Here is a 22,330-nt window from a genome sequence, read left to right as displayed (position 1 = left end):
AGCCAGAGAGATAGAGAATGCAGATGTAAGTAATATCATCACCTGCTGTTCTGTTTGCAATTAACCAACTTAAGATCATCTGCCAATACAGGGCTCCCACAATCTGTCCCCTATCTGATAACATCCTCTGAGCGAGAGAGAGAGAGAGAGAGAGAGAGAGAGAGAGACCACAGTTAGTAATTGACAGTGACAGATGGAGCGATGTGGAGAAGGTTTTAAATGAAACTAATAACTCCTCATCTAGAATCCACACACGCACAAACACACATATATACATTTATTCTATTTTGTTCTTTTCATTATACCACTACACTAATCATACTGCTGACCCCTACAGCACTCAACTCAAGTGCTGACACACACAAATATACACATGCACAAACACAGAGACACATTAAATCAGCCGTCTTTGTTCATTATGTCACTACAGTAATCATACCGCTGACACGTAAGCTCTTAACTCAAGCACTAAACATTCAGAAAGAATGCAAGCTTTCTCATTTTGTGCAAGAAACGCTTTCCATCGCTAGATCATCATTATCCGATCCTACTTAGCTCGTTTAGAGTCAGATCTGCGGCACGTGCCAGCTGTAAATGTAGTCATGGGATTAGTCAAATAGTTAACTAAGACATCATAGGCAGCAAGGCAGATGGTAAAAAAAGCAGGCTAAATGTACTTATCTTGTATTTTGTCTGAAAATATTTCAAACTAGATGAACCCAAGTCTAGAGTCAATTATACATATTCTTTAAGACCATGCTAAGAGAAGTCTTTTTTCCTGATTTAATGGACTATTACCACTTACATATCACTTTGTATAAAGTGTAGAGGTGTGTGCTGGACAGGTTTTTTAAAATCCACTCCTGCATACTTCTCAAAGAATTCTGACCAATCCCTCATGCTCCCACATGTTTGTTGTTTTTGAAAGCTAAATAAAATGAAAATAAAATCTTACACTGGGGCATAATGAATTCCATCATGACCAGCACTGTACAAAATATTGCATACTGTGCCACGGGTTGCATATTACTATCAAATCTTACTCAGCTAGTTGGGAGTCAAGCAGCACATGCGAGCTGACAGAAGGTGATCGAGACTTTTTTTGGATGCTGCTGAGACTGGAGTTGAACATGCTGGTTCAACTCCCAGGACGCTGCTGTAGGCATAGCATTCTCCATCTAAGAAAGGCCGGTCTTTGAGCTATACAGAGAGTTGTGTTGATGGGCATGAGCTTCCATGCTGCGCATAAAATTAACACTTTCAGATCTGCCACCAGGTCTTCCACATGAGTGCATTATAATATTATATAATAATTTAGTGTAATTTGCCACGATGTATTATTTTGCACTGATTTATTTATTTTGATTGTTACCAGTTTAGCTTAAAAAGCTGGTAGCCTGTGTGGCTGCAAATCGAAGTGCAGTTTGATACTGCACTAATAAAATAGCCTAAAAATAGTCTAACTAAGTAAAATACTACTATTTGAATACTCTTTTTTGAATGATTGCTCAATTATTAAAAATTAATAGTATATATATATATATATATATATATATATATATATATATAATATACATTTTGATGTCCTCTGTCCCTGCATGTGCTGAGCCTTATATAGTAAAGTTTCCGTGTTAGTCTCTGCAGGGGGAATATTAGGAGTCACACATCAGTGGAATTGAAGGAATGGTGGTAATTCCACAGGGGGAGTTAGTGTGTGACACTCCACCTCCTTCCTAATGACATATTAACACTTCCAGTGGGGAGTGTTTGCTGATTATGCACATTAAATCACACAAACAGCTTTAGAGAAAACCGGATATAGCTCTAGATCCTGAGAGACACTACACTTGCTGAGCGCCCTGGTACCACTACTGGCAACGTCAAGAAGCAGTGTTGTCCAGTTCCTTTGACCTCTGCAGTTCAGATGTTTCCTTCAGCACCATGTATGAGTGCTTAGTGCAGCTCCTCAAGTAGATAATATGAAATTAAACAGACTCAGAAAGAGATTATTTTAAAATTAAACGTGAGCCCTTTCTCTATAAACAGTGGAAAACCCTAGGGAATGAAAAAGAATGATGCACCGCCAATTCATATCTGCATTTGTAGAACAAATCATCTGTAGAACACATTATCTGTCCAATCCAGATAATGTATTCATATTCTGTTACATCCCAAATAATTGATATTTGTTCATTTCAAATACTCTGACCCTTCCCTACTCTGTCTCTCTCTCTCTCTCTCTCTCTCTTTCTTTCTGTCTCCATTTTAATTTTAACTGTAATGCAATAAAACTTGTATTCAGCTGTGACCCCACTTGCCCTCCGGCCCCTGCTGTTTCCATAGTGACAATCTGGAGGAAGTCTTTTATTTTTCCTCTATAATAAATGACAGCAGAGAATGCAATCTTCTCCTTATTTCTGTGAAATGAATCCACTGATTATTCATTACATCGTTTCTGTAAAGTAGCAGAGCGAGAAATAGAGGGAGAGCAAAATGGAAGGAAAAAGAAAGGATGAGGGGAGGATTGATGGAGAGGAATTTTGAGTGAAAGATTGTTGACCATTTGATTTGAATTCTTCTTATTCCTGATGAAGCTTGTTGCATCTTCTCAGTCAGTTTCATGAAGAGCTTTTCTTAAAATCAGGAAGCTTTCCTTAAAGTTCCTAAATAGGCAGAGCTCCTCAATGCTTCTCCTAAGTTCTACAAGCAAACTACTTGCCTGGGGAAACAATTTAATTTGAAGTAAAATGGTTTATTAAAAATAGAGTTTGAAAGTTTTACATGGGCAGTAACTTCCACTGTTTACATTGACAAATTTGAAGATGTGTTTCAGACCAAAACATACAGTATATTTCATTTAGTGAGTCCAACTTTTGACCTGTTGTGTATAAAGAAAGAGAAAACAATTAAGGTATAGAGATAAAGGGAGATGGAGGGAGAAATAGGAAAGACAGAGACAGAGGGAGATGTACAAAGGGAGAGAAGGGTGAAGGGAGATGGAGGTAAAGATAGAAGATGAAGAAAAAAAGATTGAGGGGAGGTTTTTTTTGGGGAATACTGGTTCATTTATTAGACACATCCACCCTCTTGTTTGCCATTATTTATTCATAAACCATGCATCTTACAGTAATTGTCCTTAAATCTTCTATCAGTGTTGATTTCTGACTACGTGACTGCTGCTGGTTGGAAAATTTTGGTTTTGCAACCCAGCAGTGACATTGAGGAGTTTTAAAAACTGCAACTGACACACTCAAACCAGTACGACACACACACACACACACACACACACATTATCATGTTGCTGCAGTGCTGAGAATGATCCACCACCAAAATAACATCTGGTCATCAGTGGTCCTGTGGTGGCTTACCGGTGATGGAGGTTGTAGAGGGAGTCTGACACATTGTACACAGCGTGCAAAGAAGCTAGATGCGCTACAGGTAGTAATTATGTACCTACAAGGTAACCTGTATAATACAAATGGCCAGTGAGTGTAGCTACAAGCTAAACGTTTTTAATAAACTGGTAGCTCAGTGTAGATTTAAATACAGTAACTGTTGTAATGAGAGCTCAGGACATTTCCCCTCCCTGCCAGCAGAGGTCACAGTCAGTAGAGTTTTAGTCCGAGTTTCTGTTCACTTCCTGGTTTTAAAGCATTTAAGCAGCTCAAGTTCTTAGGTCCATTGTAAAGCCTGAGCCTGTGTAATTTAATCAACAGCCGTACTTACTGTTGCTGATCGCGTTTAGACGTTTTGCCTGCTTTAGCGTTTTTGGATTTGGATAATGATTTTACTCCGTCTTCCTCATGGATCCTATATCTGTCTAACATGTTACAATGGCAGATTCCATCTGGTTATGTTGGAATTTAAAGAGGTCTTTTTTATGTTGAAAGTGTTTTATTCCACAATATTTTGCTTGGGAAAAAAAAAAAAAAAAGTTTTGTGGTGCTCGAGTTTGAATTCTGCTGCGTGAAATTTTCATATGTGTACAACAGATGGCAGATGTCTTGATGTCTCAAATCAGTTGTCTTTTAAGACAGCTTCAAAACCAGTATACATCACCATGATGTTGATGATGATAATAATAATAATAACAATAACAATAACAATAATAATAATAATAATAATAATAATAATAAAGTAAATTAATGTAAATAAAGTTGAGAACAATAGAGTGTATATAATGTAGCAGACATTTCTCACTAGAAATAAAATCAAAAGTTTAAATAATTGCAGTAATTATCTATATAATTTTTGGATAATAATTAATAATAAATTGACTTATTTTTCGATAAAAAGCTCCCCCTCTCAGGTGTTTTCTGTCTCCAATTAAAAGGGGTTTTTATGGGACGTAGGACACAAAGGATATACTGTATGTTTGCTGCCTTCAAAATTAAAGCTGTAGGTGTCTCTGAAGGCAGCATTCTAGGAAAAAACTAAGATTCGATGCTTTTCTGCCTACAAATACAGCCTTAGTAGGCCATTTGTTGAACGTTTCACATGCTCTGTGTGTATTTATAAAGCATTAGGGTTTCATCATATTTCTTTCTTCAGTGTTGATCTCTTTGGCTGTGCTCTTGCTTTGACATTTTTTAGATGCTGTTCCTTTTTTTCTTTTGAAAAAAAAATTCTGTGTGTGTGAATGAAGATTCTCTATGTGAAACCCACAGTTTGAAAGATTAGATTAGATAATGACTCACAGCAGTGAAGAAATGAACTGTGAGATATAAGGGTGAATGAACAGCATGAGAATCTCCAGAACTGACGCACACTCCAGGTTGATCAGTAACCATCATTGCTAACATACTCCAGGATGATCTGTAACCATCATTACTGACACACACACACACACACACGCTGCAGGGCAATCAGTAACAATCATTACTAACACTGTCCAGGATGATCAGTAACCATCATTACTGACACACAATCCAGCGTGATCAGTAATCATCATTACTAACACACACACACACACACACACACACACACTGCAGGGCAATCAGTAATGATCATTACTAACATAGTCCAGGATGTTCAGTAATCATCATTATTAACACACTCCAAAATGATCAGTAACCGTCGTTACTAACACACTCCAGGGTGAGCAGTAACTGTCATTACTAACACACTCCAATATGATCAGTAACCATTATTACTGACACACACTCCAGGGTGAGCAGTAACTGTCATTACTAACACACTCTAGGGTGAACAGTAATCGTCATTACTAACACACTCTGATATGATCAGTAACCATCATTACTAACACACTCCAGGGTGAGCAGTAACTGTCATTACTAACACACTCTAGGGTGAACAGTAACCGTCATTACTAACACACTCTGATATGATCAGTAACCATCATTACTGACACACACTCCAAGGTGAGCAGTAACTGTCATTACTAACACACTCCAGGGTGAGCAGTAACTGTCATTACTAACACACTCTAGGGTGAACAGTAACCGTCATTACTAACACACTCTGATATGATCAGTAACCATCATTACTAACACACTCCAGGGTGAACAGTAACCGTCATTACTAACACACTCTGATATGATCAGTAACCATCATTGCTAACACACTCCAGGGTGATCAGTAACCGTCATTACTAACACACACACTCCAGGATAATCCATAACCATCATTACTGACACACACTCCACTGTGTGTATGTGTGTGAGAGAGAGAGAGAGAAAGTGATTATGATGAGAGATGAAAGTGATGTTTTGCTTTCTACGAACTTCGTCATTCACTTTCAAACTCTGCTCCACAATGTGTGTGTACCTTCAAGTGAATAAAAAAATCAATAAAACTAAGAAATGAGGGATGTTAGTGATTCCAGTTGATAAGACAGAGAGCGAGAGAGAGAGAGAGCGAGAGAGAGAGAGAGCGAGAGAGAGAGAGCACGCGCGAGAGAGAGAGAGAGAGCGAGATGAGGGAGAGCAGTGATGATGATGAGAGACGAAAGTGATGTTTTGTTCTCCACACTTTTCATTCATATTCTCTAGAGATCAGGCAACATCTGTTTAACCAACCAATCAATTCTAATGCAACAACACTAGTGCTTGAACAATATATTGCTTGGCCCAGTAAAATGGACTGATATTAAGGTTCCATTAAATTATTGGTAATAGCACAAATCACAATATAAAGGAGCCATAACAGCATTAATAAATGATGCTGTTTGGCCTTCAAAGCCTGAAAATTACATTTCAGAAATGTGTTCCTATGGTTACAGAGTTGTTTGGTACTCACAAATGGCTAAAAATCTACAAAACTTTGCAAAGACACAGGGATACACAAAAGTATACAAATGCATGAGTTAATCAGGGGCAACAAAAACAAGTGAAAACCATCAAGACAATGAACATGACTAACTGGGGGCAGATACAAGACCAACACAGGAACTGAAACCAAAACAAAGAACACATGGTGCTGTTGCCAAGGGAGCAATGACACGAAGCAGGGACATTGAGATCATGGCAGAATGTAAGATCAGTGAATGGCAAAGCAGAATTACTGCCCAGCTGGCATGGCTGCACTCCAGAACAACAGCAGGTTTGGCATCAAATTAGTACAGGAAGTGAGAGAGAGACAGAGACAGAGAGACAGAGAGAGAGAGCATGAAGGTTATAGAGGTTAAAAGAAAGACATGGAGATTAAGACACAGAGAGAGGGAAAGACAGGTGTTGGTTGCCATAGCAACTCTACAGCTTGAAGTTTGTGACATTTGACCTGTGCCACATGCCCTGTCAGCATTGAGTTGCATGTAGGCCTGGTTGCTAAGAGAAGAAGAAGGGTCCAGAGGGGCCTGGGAGGCCAACAAGGCCATGTGTCTGTTGGACGCAATGTTCTGAGCCATGTAAGGGAACAGAGGTCAGCCCTCAACATGGCTGTAGGGATTTTGCAAACAAGGGGGGTAGTGAAGCACATGAAGAAACAGTATACAGAGGTTTGGTAATGCTCAGAGTAATCGGTAATGCACATACAATAAATGGACATGCAGCCAGTGGTGAGTAGACCAGCAACAATCCAACACATGTTCCCAGTCACCAATCTGCAGCTCTGTCATCTTGCAATGAGCTTTGGGGCACTGCATTAGCCACCAGGAACTAATAACATGAGAATGGAAATATGGAAAGATGTTCTTCAGGAGCAAGTGGAACCTAATTTATAAATCACCTGCTTGATCCTTCTGGACGTCCTTGAAAAGGTTCAAGAATTGGTAACTAAGTGGCACACCAGGTAGAGGTTTACATCCCAGAGGTACAGATGATGCCCACGGCTGGACTTGGTGACACACAGTGGCTGATGTCTATGTGTGGTTCTAGGCAAACAGTGGCTGATACCTCTAAGCGCAAGGATTTTTGTGATAATAAATCTTCATTCCAGGTTAGGATGTGAACCCACCAACCTTGCTTGCTGTGCCAGTCAGTCTGCAAGAATTTCCTGAATTCAGGTGGTAGCCAAAGGTGAAGTTTGCCCCAAATTTCTTGGAATGCTTTTCAGATGTTGGGTGTGAATTGGGAGTCTTGGTCCATGGTGGTCCTCCAGTATACCGTAATAGGCAATCTCTCAGCAACTTGGAATGTGGTAGGTAGTGAATTTTGTTTGATGGAACAGCAAATTTTCAAAAATTAATTGACTACAGCTTGTATTTTGTTGAAACCTACTAAAGGTGGCAAGTAAGTCACACAGTCAATGTGAGACCACAGTTGTTTAGATATGGATAGAAGTGTCAGTTTGTCAACAGGAAGTGGATCTGTGTATTTGGCTGGACTTGAATTATTTTCTAGGGCCCTGTGAATGTACCAGAGTACAGAAGCCACAATTCAGAATTAGGATTTTAGCTCCTCTCTTAGGAGAGCAGTCATGTACTTGGGATAGAGCATGAAGGGAATTGGACAAAATTAATCTAGAGAAAAAACAGGCCCACCTGTATTGTCAGGGGTTGAACCTTAATTTATATAGGGCTAATTTTACTGTTTGCAGCTCCCAGCTTCATAACTTGTCTGCTGGTTATACCTTTCTACAAAATATGTAATTTTAGATAATTACATGAGCATTGTGATAATATTTCTCCCACACCCCTGAGGCATCAACCTGCATATTGAACTGCAGAGACAGGTCAGGATGCAATTTCTCTGTAGTACCAGTCTTGTGTTAGGAGCAAAGAAATCCTAAAATAATTTTATGCGTTGATAATTAGGAACAATTTTGTTTATTCATGAGTTGCATCCACTATAAAGCCTGTGGGTTCTGTGAAAGAATGACGATACCATCTCCTGCTGGTCTCTAATCTAATACAAGCACGGAAATGGATGCTGTTAGTGGATGGGGGGTGATCTTGACTTGCACATGAATCCTCATCCTCAAGTTTTCCATCTGCTTCAGAGACAGTCAGAGCTATAAAATGGGATAAATCAGTAATTGAGTAGTTGGCAGTAATTGTCACTGTTTAGTAACAGGCAATGAAGAAAGACTTTGACTTATCCAGGATCCAAGAGATTGCTGGGGTTTAGTCTTGATGGGTCTCTTCTGACACACTCCTAGTTGATGTCCATGCCAACTGCAATTGTGGCATTCCCCCAAGGAATAAACACCTTCTGCATTCATCAGATGGAGTATGATTGAGACACAGTTGCATGGGCTTGGCATCGGACTTGTGGAGATGGTGCTTAGGCAAGTGATTCTTCACTGCTGATATTTTGTTCTTTAGGCAGGCTGTCTAGTTTTTGACATCCCAATAAGTATATTAAAGGTGAGAATTTATTTTTATATTTATTATTTTTTTTTACTTCTTTACCAAGTGCTTTACTGAACAATGTGCATTTTTATTCTAGGCTCTGGAAGTGGTGTGTGTGCAAGAAATTCTCACGGGAGCTGGTCTCCTGACAGACTGCTGTTGCTTATTCTAGCATTTTCCCAGTCAGCAAAGAGATCATAGTTCAGAACTTTAAAAGCTTCTCAAATCAAGACTTCTAAATGATGGGCAAAATACAAAGAGCGTTGCAGTAATAAAGCTTGGCATTTATTGGGTGGGCTATGTTCTTATCAGATTTCATTGCCGTTGCTTACATTGGTTTCTACTCTATTCCATTGGAGCTGGTTGCTGTATCTATTTTAAGATCACACATGCAGAGACTTTGATACAAGTATATTTATTGAAAGCAAAAACAGACAATCCACAATCAAGGTCGAAAACCAGGGAGAGACTCAAAACCCAGTGTATGTGATCAGTAAATCATACTCTCTGCACCTCCTGCAACAACAACAAATGAAAGCAGAATGGACAGCAAAAAAAAAAAGTCAGGGGGACAGCAAAAAAAGCACAAGCCAGCATTTCTCAAAAATGATGCATCTCCTTTTTCTTCTGCACTGCTGCACTAAGCATCTCTCATCCAGCCCTCTCTCTCTCTCTCTCTCTCTCTGATTTTTTTCCCTCTTTGTAAAAGAAGTGCTGGACTGACAGTATGCTTTCAGAGCAAGCTATTCCTTGAAATCAGAGATGGAGAGTGTATGTGATAAAGCATTTGTCTAAAACCCATGTTTTAGACATTCTAGAGATTTTCCACCAGCATGCCTCTCTCTCTCCCTCTCTCTCTCTCTCTCTCTCTCTCTCTCTGTTTTCCTGTTGTCTCTCTGAATATTACTGAATGCTAGTTAATTTATCATGAGCACTTACTTTAAACTGGAAGTTTGTATACACAATACAGAAACAGATGTTTTTTTGCAGTGTTCAGTTGTTTGTGCACATGGGTATCAAGTTATTATTTATTCACCTACCTATTCATGTACAGTTTGCCTCAAGGTGAAAAGAAATGGGACTTGTGTCTCTTAGCTTCTTTATTCCTGCGGGGCTAATTTTACTGTTTGCAGTTCTGATTGCAGCATAAATTGTTTTCTCTTTAGGGGAATACGCTCTAGAAAATAAAACATTTTAGAATAATAGCTTGCTCCCACACCTCTGAGGCATCACCTGCCCACAGTGAAGTGGAGACAGGGGTCAGGATGATATTTGATATCGACATGACTAAATAGTATACCCTTTCATCTTAAAATAATAGTGAGGAGTGGAAACAGTCCAGTTAGGCTTTTGATCCACTGTGACTCTTTCCAGAATAAATCGGCTCCTGAAAATGAATGAATGTAAGAATAAGTGGAAACCAAAATTGTTATATATTCAAATTGAACAATTTTGACAAGCCAATACTTAGAAATGGTGCCCTGCAATGTCCTGGTGTCCTGTGTTTTCTTGCCCTGTGCCCAGTGTTCTTGGCATTGGCTAGAGATCCATGGTCACCCTAAAGTGATTACTGAAGATAATGAATGAATGAATGAATGAATGAATGAATCAATCAATCAATCAGTCAATCAATCAATCAGTGAACGTTGTTTGTATAAAATCCAACAAACGCTTCCTTGCTCATCACATATGATTTTTACTCTAATGTGTTCTCTGATGGCTGCCATGTAAGTAAGCATTATTTTATGAGATCAAGTAAACTCACATGAACCCTAACACTTGGGACAGTAAAAGTGATTTAACCATGGAGGAGTGTGTTTATTTACAGTCAGAGATGCGATGTGAAAGAAACGTGAATGCCCGCAGTGTGATATCCATTGTGTAGCAGTGTTAGGTTGGTGGCATGCTTTCCAATGAATCAGTAGAGAAAACTGAGAACGAACACTATTATGCATTCTCAGTAGTTCCTATTCCTGCTGCAGCTTTTTTAATCAGTCCCATAAGAGGACAGTAATTGATTGCCAGAAGTGTTTAGGCTTCCAGCATGGATGCTTGTGATTTGTTTATATATGGGAAGCTAACCAGCATCTAATTAAGATTACCTTGTTGTTGTGATGTATTGATGTTCTCCTGCAAGACCCATCATCACAATGAATACAAAATTGGTCAAAGATCAGGTTGAGTTATGTTTCTTATCATCTGTCTGTGTTTCTTTGTCAGGTTTGGACATTACTAAAGATCCTTGTATGAAGGTACACTGTCCTCCACACAAAGTGTGTGTGAGTCATGACCTGCAAACGGCCATCTGCACCAATCACAAACCTCCACAGCACAGGTAAGACTCATTTTCTCTCTCTCTCTCTCTCTCTCACTCTCTCTCTCTCTCATGCTGTAATGATCTCTGGCTGGCAAAAACTCCGGCAGAGGTAGAAAGCTGAACTGATATTAGCTGAGTTGCACTCTGCGCTCTATCACCAGCAGCCGACTCTCATAATCTCCCATTAATAGTGAATCACTGTCCGACTGCCATCTGCGCTGGAAAATGACTTCATAAAAACGGTGAAAATCCTTCTGCAAAGCTAAACGAGCCAGCTCCACCTAATATAGTTCAAAAATTAGGCCTAATTGTTTACATTTGACTAATAATCTCACATTCCCAGCAGCCATGTGATCAGGGTGCTGTTAGAGGTCTTTATGAGGTCTGACCTCCTCACTGTGTTTGGCCCTGCCCTTTCCTCTTTAGCCCACGCCTTATTAAGATCCAGCTCACATTAATTATACATTGGTCCTGTGAGAGAGCACAAGAGTTAGCTATAATTACTCACTCTTTCTTGATGAGCAAACACACAGTAGCCAGTGAACTGCCAAATCCTGTGATAACATCACACTGAAGCTTGTGAGAACACCACACCAATTTACACACTTCGGCATCATGTTCACTACAAAGCTATGGCTAATGTGTCATTAATGACAAGCAAATGATGTGAGACTGTCATATTCTTGTCATTAGTTTACACAATGACAGACATTAAGCAGATGGTTTGCATGTAAATAATAAATGAATGCATAAAGATTTGGCATCAATAGGTTCAGCTTAACGTGTGACACACATTAATAAATGATAAGGGATTAGAATTATGATGAAAGACGTGTAATCCATTAAATAAATCAGTGTGATTATGATTAAGCACTGATCCATGATGGCAGAGCTTGGGTTTTATAATGTTGCTGCATGGCCTGAATTGGATGAAACCGTGGTTAGTGTTATGAAGGCTACATGAAGTCTTGATGGTGCCTCACGGCTCTAGCGTCCATGGTTCCTCTCTGTGACTATGTAAGTTTTCTCCCACCTCCTAAAAACTTGCCTGTAGGTCATTGGCTACTCTAAATCCCATTTTGCACCCAGTGGTCCTGGGATAGACTCTGGATCCACATAATACTTATTTGTTTTCTTACGTTGCACTTGTGAGAAGTATGTTAATAATATTTCTACCTTGTCTAAGCTAATATAGCAAAAATCCAACAGTACATGATACATTTCTGAAATCATCAAGGTGTTAACTATCTACCTGTGAAGGAAAAATGTTTATATCATATTCTACTCTTTTCTCAAGAAAGACTGAAAATTTTTTAACAGCATCTATGGGAATGTGGGACACATATTTTCATTGGTTTATGCCTTTACCTTCATCTGCAGTTACCCATTTAAAATGTCATTCATTTGTAGCGTACTTATTCATGACGTCAGTAAATCAAATATCAATTACAGAACTTCATCATCACCATATTATTATATTATATTATATTATATTATATTATATTATATTATATTATATTATATTATATTATATTATATTATAGACTGAATAAAATTGACTATATATCAAGATATTGAACTAAGTAACATGCTGTAATTCATTTCTTACAGCAATAGCAAAAAATAACAGGGTTAAGAAAATCTTCAATATTTTCCAAATACATAACCAATATTATAACTAAAATTCAGTATGAAGAGATTAAGTACAAACCACAGTAAAATCCACCACTTGAACTAGCTTTGTACTTATTTTGTTACTGCAGTACATCGTATGTATATATGCATACATACGTGTAATATGTTAGTCATAATTTTATTACCTTATGAAAAAAAATAGTCAAAGCATATGTCATTTTCCCCTAGCCTTTTGGAGTCATGACCCCTATGTCATGTGACTTTTATCACGCGGTTACTCTGCAAGCACTTAATAACGTACGTTTTGACTTTTACTTATCAGGCCGGAAAATAAATGCTGCTAAGTTAGATGCTGCTAAGTATACCTGAATTCACCCCATATGAAAAACCTTCACTTTAAAGCTACAGTCACCTATTCTGGCATGAATTAGCTGTAGCTAGCTTTTTTGAAACTCAAATTGCCAATATATAGCCCCTTCCCTCAGGGTTCCTGCTTAAACAAAGCTCCCGAAACACATGCCAAGGCTAGAACGCCTGTGGGTGCTTTCAGAGCTGACAGCATCATGATTGACAGGCCAGTAGGAACACTTTCTAATCCTGACTAGTTGGATGTAGGTGTTTCTGTCTTCCCATTTACAGAGCCTAGGGCACCACAGTGACAACAGTTTCTCCTCTGAGCAGATATTTTATTGGATCTGATAGAATGTGAGGTAAACCACTAAATATTACGAAGTGAACAGGTAGTAAATAAAAAAATAGAAGCACAGATCAGTGCAGAAGTTCAGAGAATGGCAATGATTATCTTTAAGCTTTTAAAAGATGACAAGATGAAAGAACAAGATGATGAGATGAGAGAGAGGGAAAAGCACAGACTTTCTTTTCTCCTGTTCAGTTGCGTGTGTGTGTATGTGTGTGTGTGATTGGGACTGATGTAGAAAGGGGATCTCTCCAGAGGGATTGAAGGCTATTTAATCCACTCACAGTGTTATACAGATCCTCAGCCCTTCAGCCCTGAGAGAAAACACACACACATACACTGGCAGCGCTGTGGCCTTTTCTAACCTGACATTAGTTCATTGTTTAATCAGTGTGACTCACAGGCAACACACCTCGCTGAAATTTCTAATCTGTTATTATAATATCATATCTCTCTCTTTCTCTCTCTCTCTCTCTCTCTTTCACTTTTTAAGGAGTCTTTGATATCCAGCAAATAAACAGCCGTCACACTGTCTCCAGTTTTTCACTCTTTGAAAAGTGTTACACGAACACTTTACACGAAACACGAAACACAAGTTACACGAACTATCCTCTAATTATAGAATAACGAAAAAAAAGCTATATTTTGAAAAATAAAATCTCTTTTCTTTTCAGCATTAAGCCAAGGAAAGGCAGTCATCTCCATAAGCACTGGATGGGAGCAATGAATCATGGGAAATGTAGACCTTGTCCTGTTGTCCATCCTAGTCCAGTGTGTGGCTCAGATGGTCATACCTACTCCTCAAAGGTGAGATCACCATCATCATCATCATCATCATCATCTTAATCATTATTATTATCATCATTGTAATGTATTACACTCTAAAAACCAGAAATACACCAAAAGCCAGGCATTTATTTAGCAGTGTTAGCCCTTGAACTGTCAATTCTAAGCACAGACTGTAATCTGAATCTTTTATTAGTTTGCTAGAAGCCATCTTGTTACAAGAGTCCTTGGTTTGATGACTGAGAGCCATGACTAGGCAAGGCTAGTTGAGTCAGTTTATACAGAGATTACAGAGAAAGTCTTTTGGATCAGTGTGTGCAGTTCGCAACAGAAATAATGCTGAAGTTCCAGAATGTATGTTTGCATTTAGCCTTGTCTGACTGAGATTGACATGAGAGTTAATAACACTACTCGGATTAGAGATAGGATTGAAGATTTCATCACCACTAATAACTTTTAAACACAGGATTAAGTGAACCGATGCTCAGAAAAGCTCATTTTGTCACAGTGTAACCTCCAGCATTCTGAAGCTTGTGGCCAGAAAAGTGTACTCAACAGTTTGTCTCAGCCTCAGACAGTCCGAGACCCATGGCAGAGTATCTAAGACTGAGTAATGAAGAGTGTCAGTTTCTTTGCCTCTTCCTTTGATCAGGAGTTTTTGATTGATCAGTTGCTCAGAAGTGTGTCCTGGGGTGCAACTCAAAATCAAACTCCCAGAGAAAGCTTAAAATATGTTCATCAAACTGAGGTGTTGTGTATTTATGAAACTTGCTCCGGTCAAGAATATCAGCAAGAGCAGTGAATTGCAAGACAGGCTTGGTAGAATATGGTTGGAGCTTAAACCCATTAGAAGGAATTTAATGGGCCATTGGGTTATAAGTTTAATAATATGTCTTTAAAACAGGTGTACAGAGGTGTTGATATTGTAGCTAGGTGTAGTCTATGCTTTTAAAATAACTGATAATGTTTTCCCACATTTGCCAAATAAATTTGTAATAAAATTACAAAAGAATTGTTCCATGAAATCCCTAAATCTTTGTATTTCAGGCCTCATTGTCATTGTCCACTCTCAGACTCTACTAGAAATCTAAATTACTGCTATATTAAAATCAGAGTGTTTGGTGAACCAGCTACTATAAGCATGTTATACTGTAAATCTTCCAGGTGATAGTAAACAGTGTAGGTTAGATAAATATACAGTATGTTGTATAACCTTATTCAATGATAAAAAAAAAGTCACAAACATTCCTCAGTTCACTTATACATGATTCCTATGTAGTTTTCTTCCCAAAGTATTTAAGTTTTAACCAAATATAGTGTGTTCAAAAACTTGACTGGCACAGTACTGTATATACTAGTATTCTTCCTATATTTATATTCCCAGTATAAAACGTTATATAAAAAGAACCTTCTCTTCATCTGAAGATGGGCATAGCACTCCAGATCAAGAGTGTTAACTATGTGATTCAACAGTAATGTGTAAGTCATTAATGGGTCTTGCCTGAAGGTTATAAGAACGGTTTGCACTCAAGTCTTCATCACTGAACGGTTAATAACTTCAGTTTGATACAGTAGACTTTAAGTTAAAACTATAATGAATTCAGAAATGACTCTGATGCTCATACTCGTAAATTGCTCATAAGCTCATAACTTCCTGTTTACACAATTGCACTTTTTGACTATATAGTATAAACTTCTAGAAGGGAAATTATTTATAATCACACTATCCGAGGTCAGCCGGATAAGGATGTCCAGATGAGGGTGTCTTTTAAAAACGTCCATTGTTAAAAGCGCTATACAAATAAAATTGAATTGAGTTAAGGTGTTTCTTGAAATGAGACATACTAATAGGCATAGCAGCAGAAGTTCCTAGGGAAAAATGAAGAAGTAGCAGGGAAACCTACAGTTAACACCCCTGTTCCCCAAAGACTCGCTTCTGAAGCTGCTGAAACACGTCACATAGCATGTAGCAAGTTCACAAACCAAATCTCACTAACGGAAAGGTGAATAATCAAGAGACATGTGTTGTTGCAATTGCTGAATTTAGGTTGGTTGTGTGTGAAAAAAAAAATAGATTTTTGCTTGTTTGCTTGTTTGAATGGCAAAATTGTCATCACATTTAATACCTGGTCCTTGATTTTTCTCTCAAGCTTTGGTAGCTAAAAGTAACTAATTTCTGAAGCAGACGCAGGAAGTAAGTTCACAAAAAGGCACTTCCTAAGATTACAGAATCCAGTTACCTGTGAAATTACCTTTTGAATACTCTTAGATCTGCATATTCCTAGTCTTCTAAGTACTCTTTTTTCATACGCTCAGAATGTGGTTTTGAGAATTGGTGGACTTGCAGAGCTGAGATAAATGCAGTGCCAGGGCCACGGAAACAAATGATTCATCCATAATGGCTCAGGGGAGTAAGCCATTCTGTAAACTCATTCAGAGTCTTACTCACTGAAGTGATCTCTGGGTCTCTGGGAGGGGAGGGGGGGAACATAATCAAGATATTTACATACTACATGGCAAAGTAACTAATGATACATTTTTGAAATTGGAGACAACTCCATAGCCTTGGACTCTATAGAACGCTGCTCAACTAGCAAATATGGTTCTCCACCGCAGAGTCCATCAGTTTCTATTTTAGATAACCTGACATAAGAGGAGTTGTGGTACTTTGAGCTTTTAAGGCGACTCATTACAATGCACTACTCCTTCCTTAGCTTCAGGTCAGCTTCATCCTAACCTTGAAGTCATATCTGCTACTTCAGAATTGTACTCACGTTGTTGCTGAAATTCACTGTCATTACAGCGTTGAAACTTTCTTACATTGTTTTTCAAACAAGCTTAGTCACAACGTCCTGCATATGAACTGAAACTGTCTGAAGTACGGCTAGCTCCATACTCCTGTTGGGATTCAACTTTGCTTGTTCTGAAGCTTCTCAATGGCCTCATAGGTTTCTCTCAGCTACTCATATGATTTCGTCTCCAGCTATATACAGACTTCCTGCAGAGGTGCTTTTATGTATACTCAAATTCCACTATAGCTGATTGGCTGAGTAGCAACATTTAAACCCCACAAGAAGTGACTGCTATTGCTTCAGTTTCTATCTTAAGGCCTCAGCTACCAACTGGCTGGTGAGTGTGTAAATTGAAATACAATCCAGCAAAGGTGTTTGCATAGCCAAGGTTAGAACCAGTAGGCAGATCAATAATCACCTGCTCAGCTGCAGTCAGATCATTCATCATGAGCGACTGATGTGTTTTGGTAAACTACTTTGGAATGAAATTTGAGCTAACAAGCATTTTATTCTTACAGTGTTCTTCACCTAAGAGAAGGAAGGGCATATTCAGTATGAACAGGGGCAAAAAAAAGAATCTTTTACACAGTAAACAAATAAATTAATCTCCTACAAGCTTGAATATTTTGTTATATGTAGTAAGGCTACAAGCAGTTAATTCAGAGTATAGCCTACTTGAACGTCACGTCTCAACATCACAATTTCTGAATTAAATTTCAGGTTAAATTAACACATCTGACCCCTTTTATGTTAATCTTAGGGATTGTCTGCTTGCTGCTTATGCAGTCACTTGCGTTTACGTAAATTACTTAACTGAAGGCCGCTCATCAGATCTAAAGACATTAAGTCATGATGAAAACATTATTTTCATATAGAAATGGACAAAGAAGTGTGTTTTTTTTTTTTTTTTCAAAACAGAAGTGTCTCATTTGATCTGAGTCCATGCTGCTATTCAAAGGTGGTAAAGTGAAGTGAAGCAAAACATAACTGTCATTTTAAACACTGTAATTAATAGAGAGTGTGTGGACGGTCGATCTGAGCAGGAAGAACAGTGTTAGCAAGCGAGCTTATAAACAGAGTGTGTCAGATGTTGTGTTTTGAGCTCACAAACCTATTCATGAGTGTGCAACAGTGAATCGAGCATGCAGAGAAGCTTATGCTTGTATTGATAGATGTATTGAAATTTCGAATGGTTTGTGATGGTTTATTATGTTCAGTGGCTGAAATATGTATATATAAGAGATATATATATATTTGCATTTTCTTTAGATATATATATATATATATATATATATATATATATAACACGACCACTTCAAATCATCTCATTTATAGCTAATATCACTAATGGTTAAGCATTAAAAGGTGGCTGTTGTTGCCATTTCGTGTAGTTGTTTATCTGGACCATTGTAAGCATGGAATTTTACGTAACGGTACCATTCCACATTTGTTACCCCTGGGTTAGAAGTTTGTATGGAGTGTGGTACTATGGCTCACCCTGACTTTCAGTTTCCTCGTTAGTATAGTGGACAGTATCTCCGCCTGTCACGCGGAAGACCGGGGTTCGATTCCCCGACGGGGAGGCTGCCTTTTAAGCAATTTCCCCCTGGGATTAATAAAGTTCTTTGAATCTTGAATTCTGATCCCAGCTTCCTTCCAAGATGGAATATGTAAAGAAAAGAATATCACTGTCCTATACCCATGTGTATATGTATAATGACAATAAGAAGCTGTCTTCTGCTTCTCCATGAGTCAGATACAATATTAGTGTATGCTAGTGACACTTGGACTCAGTATGTAATCGCTCAGGCTCAGCAGCAGGATCCAAATTCACACTTTAACATCCTAATATAGCAGTAAACACTTTCTCCCGTCTCTCTCACTCTCTGATTTTGTGTATAAATTGCTCAGTCAGAGCTGATGGATAATCGTGTGGATGAACTGTGTCCACTATTGTTATTGGATTCTCAGCCCCGCTCCAATCTTTTCATTCGTCTCTTGCATCTCCAATTACCCCTCCCTCCATCTCTTGGTCTTCTCTGGTATAGTCTGGGTAAAGCCCTGCAGGAAATAAGCAGGTGGGAAAAGAACCAATTTTAGTCCGTTCGCTTAATAATTTGAGAAAAGGAGAAAGGGAGTATTTGGTTTAGGAGACTATTGTTATATCTATTGTTATAATGTATAAAAGTATTGATATTATTTATATTTTCTGTCAGTTTCGTTGTTCTTGCAGTTCTTACTGTTTTTCAGATGCCTTGGAAAAATTATACTATACACTCTCTGTGCACTTTAATAGGAACACCTGCTCATTTTTTGCAGTTATCCCATCAGCCAATCATGTGGCAGCAGCATGACGCATAAAATCATGCAGATGCAGGTCAAGAGCTTCAGTTAATGTTCACATCAAACATCAGAATGAGGGAAAAAGTGTGTGACTTTAACCATGACATATTTGTTGGTCCCAGATGGGCTGGTTTGAGTATTTCAGAAACTGCTGATCTCCTGGGATTTTCACACACAACAGTCTGTAGAGTTTACATAGAGTGATGCAAAAAATAAAATATCATCCTGTGAGTGGAGGGTCTGCAGGCTGAAACACCTTGTTGATGAGAGAGATCAGAGGAGAATGACCAGACTGGAGCATCTCAGAACAGAACAGACCAGAGGTGGATGAGCTACAAGAGCAGAACACCACACTGGGTTCCAGTCCTGTCAGCCAAGAACAGGAATCTGAGGCCATCTTGGGCACAGACTTGGGCAAGACTGGAAAAAGAGAAGGTGATATTATTTTTTTTCCCCCTAATCTTCAACTGTCCAGTTTCGGTGAGTCTGTGCCCATGATAGCCTCAGATTCCTGATCTTGGCTGACAGGAGTTTAACCCAATGTGTTCTTCTGCTGTTGTAGCCCATCCACCTCAAAGGTTGATGTTTTGTGCATGCTGAGATACTTTTCTGCTCACCACGGTTGTAAAGAGTGCTTATTACATCCTTCCTGGCAGCTCAATCCAATCTGGCCATTTTCCTCTGATCTCTCTTATCAACAAGGCATTTCTATCCACAGAACTGTCACTCTGTCGTTTTTTTGTTTTTCGCACCATTTTGTGTAAACTCAGAGACTGGTGTGTGTGAAATTCCCAGGAGATCAGCAGTTTCTGAAATACTCAAACCAGCCCATCTGGCACCAACAACCATGCCACGGTTATAGTCACAGAGATCACATTCTTTCTTCATTCCTAATGTTTGGTATGAACATTAACTGAAGCTTTAGACCTGTATCTGCATGGTTTTATGCATTGTGCTGCTGCCACATGATTGGCTAGTTAGATAATTGTATAAATGTGCAGATGTACAGGTATTCCTATTAAAGTGGACAGTGTACAGTCATGTCACAAACGCTACTTTGAATTGAATTAAATGAAACTTAAATTGGAGATATCCTTGTTAGAGATTTCCTGAAATAGAACGATATGTTTTTTTTTTATCTCTCTGCATTTCAGCACAGTGTATGATTGCCTGGTGTAATCAGACCTGTCATGCTGTGATTAAATTAAAATAAATCCAGATCCCATTTCCCACCTCTTCTACCAAACTGAATTTTTTTTTTTCCACAGAAATGTCTCATATAAATTCTTTGGCTGAACAGTTTGACAGTTCATTAACTGTGTGTATATTTATACCTATATGTATTAATTTGTGTAGGTGCAACTGTGGCATTTGTGTAGCCATTTATACACAAGTATGTGTGTGACAGCTTTTTTAATTAGTCGAGCCGCTTTTTAAATTAGCCGAGAGTATAGTAGCCGTATAGTGACGAGTTTAAACCGGATGCCGTGAAATTGAATATGTCAGAGTTTGAGGGGAAAGAAATGTATGTTGTACATGCAGGTGTGTGTGTGTGTGTATTGTGTGTCTTTGTATGTAAGAAATATAGAGAAAATGAACATGTCAGAAGGATAGATTTGCATCATAAGAGATCACTGCACTTTTGCAATCCTCACCCTGAGCTGTCACAGATACAACAAGCTGGAGTTAAGATGGTGTGTGTGCTCCTGCTGCTGAAGTCTTACAGTAAAACCTGCAAACCTTAAGCTGCTGTACTGCTCTGAATAAAACATTTTGGACATTTTACACTCTGGCTCAGATCAGGCAGGTCTGCTCGACTTAGCCCTCAGGAGTCTGAGGGGTTTTTTGGATCCTGGAGTTTCGACATGTCCTGACATTTGTTCTTATTTCAGTTACTGATAGCATATTAATGGCAAAAGTCTCATTACACTATATTCAGCAGAAATTGTGCTACAATAATAGGTGAGCAACATGTACTGTACGTACATGGTGATGAATATTAATGTCTTTCACACCTGAGATAATGACGCACCCCCTAATGGGTCTATCAAGGTGCAATGCCACTGTGGAAACTAAACGAAAGAGTTTGAGAAGACTAAAAGAAAGAATGTTTTTTTTTTTTTTTTTTGTAGTTTATTTACAACATAGTGCACAATATAATCAAAATATTAAAAAAGTCAAAAAGAGTCAAAGGCACATTTTTGAGCACACAGATTTGAACACTTTGGTGCACACCTTTGTGTCATTCCTGGAAATAGTTCCTGTTCAGCTGAAGACACAAGTGAATGTCATATGCCTGGCAGTTCCAAGGTATTTGCTGCTTCTTGCCATGCACTGCTTTGCAATACACACAGTTCCGTGACCAGTAGTGGCAATAATCCTGGCATCTGAGCTCAGCTCAGCTCCTGGAACAGGCACGTGGTCACTACTGGTCTGTTTTGGTGCTACGTTCTGTGACACACCACAGAGCTCTGCAATAAGCTCTTCCATAAACTCTTTGTGGGTCACGTTGCACACCAAGCTCAGCTCAGCACAGACCACTACAGGAGCTCACACACTGGTTCAGCTCTGCAGGAGTGTCAAGCTCTAGCTTTGGAGTTTTCTTTTTTTCCCATATGAACCTAAAATAATAATAATAATAATAATAATATAAAAGATCCAAGTTACCACCCAAATCAGATTACTTTCCAATAACAAGTGTTATGTCACTTTTTAATTTATTAATGGATGATATGGCATGCTTCTTAACCATTTATTGTTACATGTAATGTTATGGAACGTCCATGACAAGTTAATTCCCCTTTTTTTCTCTCTTTTGAACATAATAAGACAAAAATCTGCAGACTGTTATGTGACAGGAAAAAAAAATTAAAGTGTAAACTCCTCTGTCCTGAAGACTCTTGTGTGGCAGAAAACTTACTGTTACAAATCACTGACACTGGAGACTCCTTCCATAAATGTTAAATAAACTCCTTACATATCAATTCCATGTTTCTCTTTGCAAAATAACA

General features: G+C 38.5%; 1 protein-coding gene and 1 non-coding gene across 2 annotated transcripts in view; both read left to right on the top strand.

The window, feature by feature from the left end:
* spock1 (SPARC (osteonectin), cwcv and kazal like domains proteoglycan 1) overlaps positions 1-22,330 on the top strand; it is a 208,689-nt gene that overhangs the window by 139,288 nt on the left and 47,071 nt on the right. Inside the window, exons 5-6 of the mRNA XM_026919938.3 lie at positions 10,970-11,084; positions 14,073-14,205. Of these exons, the coding sequence (XP_026775739.2) occupies positions 10,970-11,084; positions 14,073-14,205 (248 nt within the window). The remainder of the gene's footprint in view (positions 1-10,969; positions 11,085-14,072; positions 14,206-22,330) is intronic.
* trnad-guc (transfer RNA aspartic acid (anticodon GUC)) lies at positions 18,488-18,559 on the top strand. Its single transcript has one exon. It is a non-coding gene; the product is annotated as a tRNA-Asp (tRNA).

Source organism: Pangasianodon hypophthalmus, chromosome 9 (assembly GCF_027358585.1).
Source record: "Pangasianodon hypophthalmus isolate fPanHyp1 chromosome 9, fPanHyp1.pri, whole genome shotgun sequence".
Classification (NCBI taxonomy): domain Eukaryota; kingdom Metazoa; phylum Chordata; class Actinopteri; order Siluriformes; family Pangasiidae; genus Pangasianodon; species Pangasianodon hypophthalmus.
The sequence above is the reverse complement of the archived record's forward strand: the minus strand, read 5'-3'. Positions and strand labels throughout refer to the sequence as shown.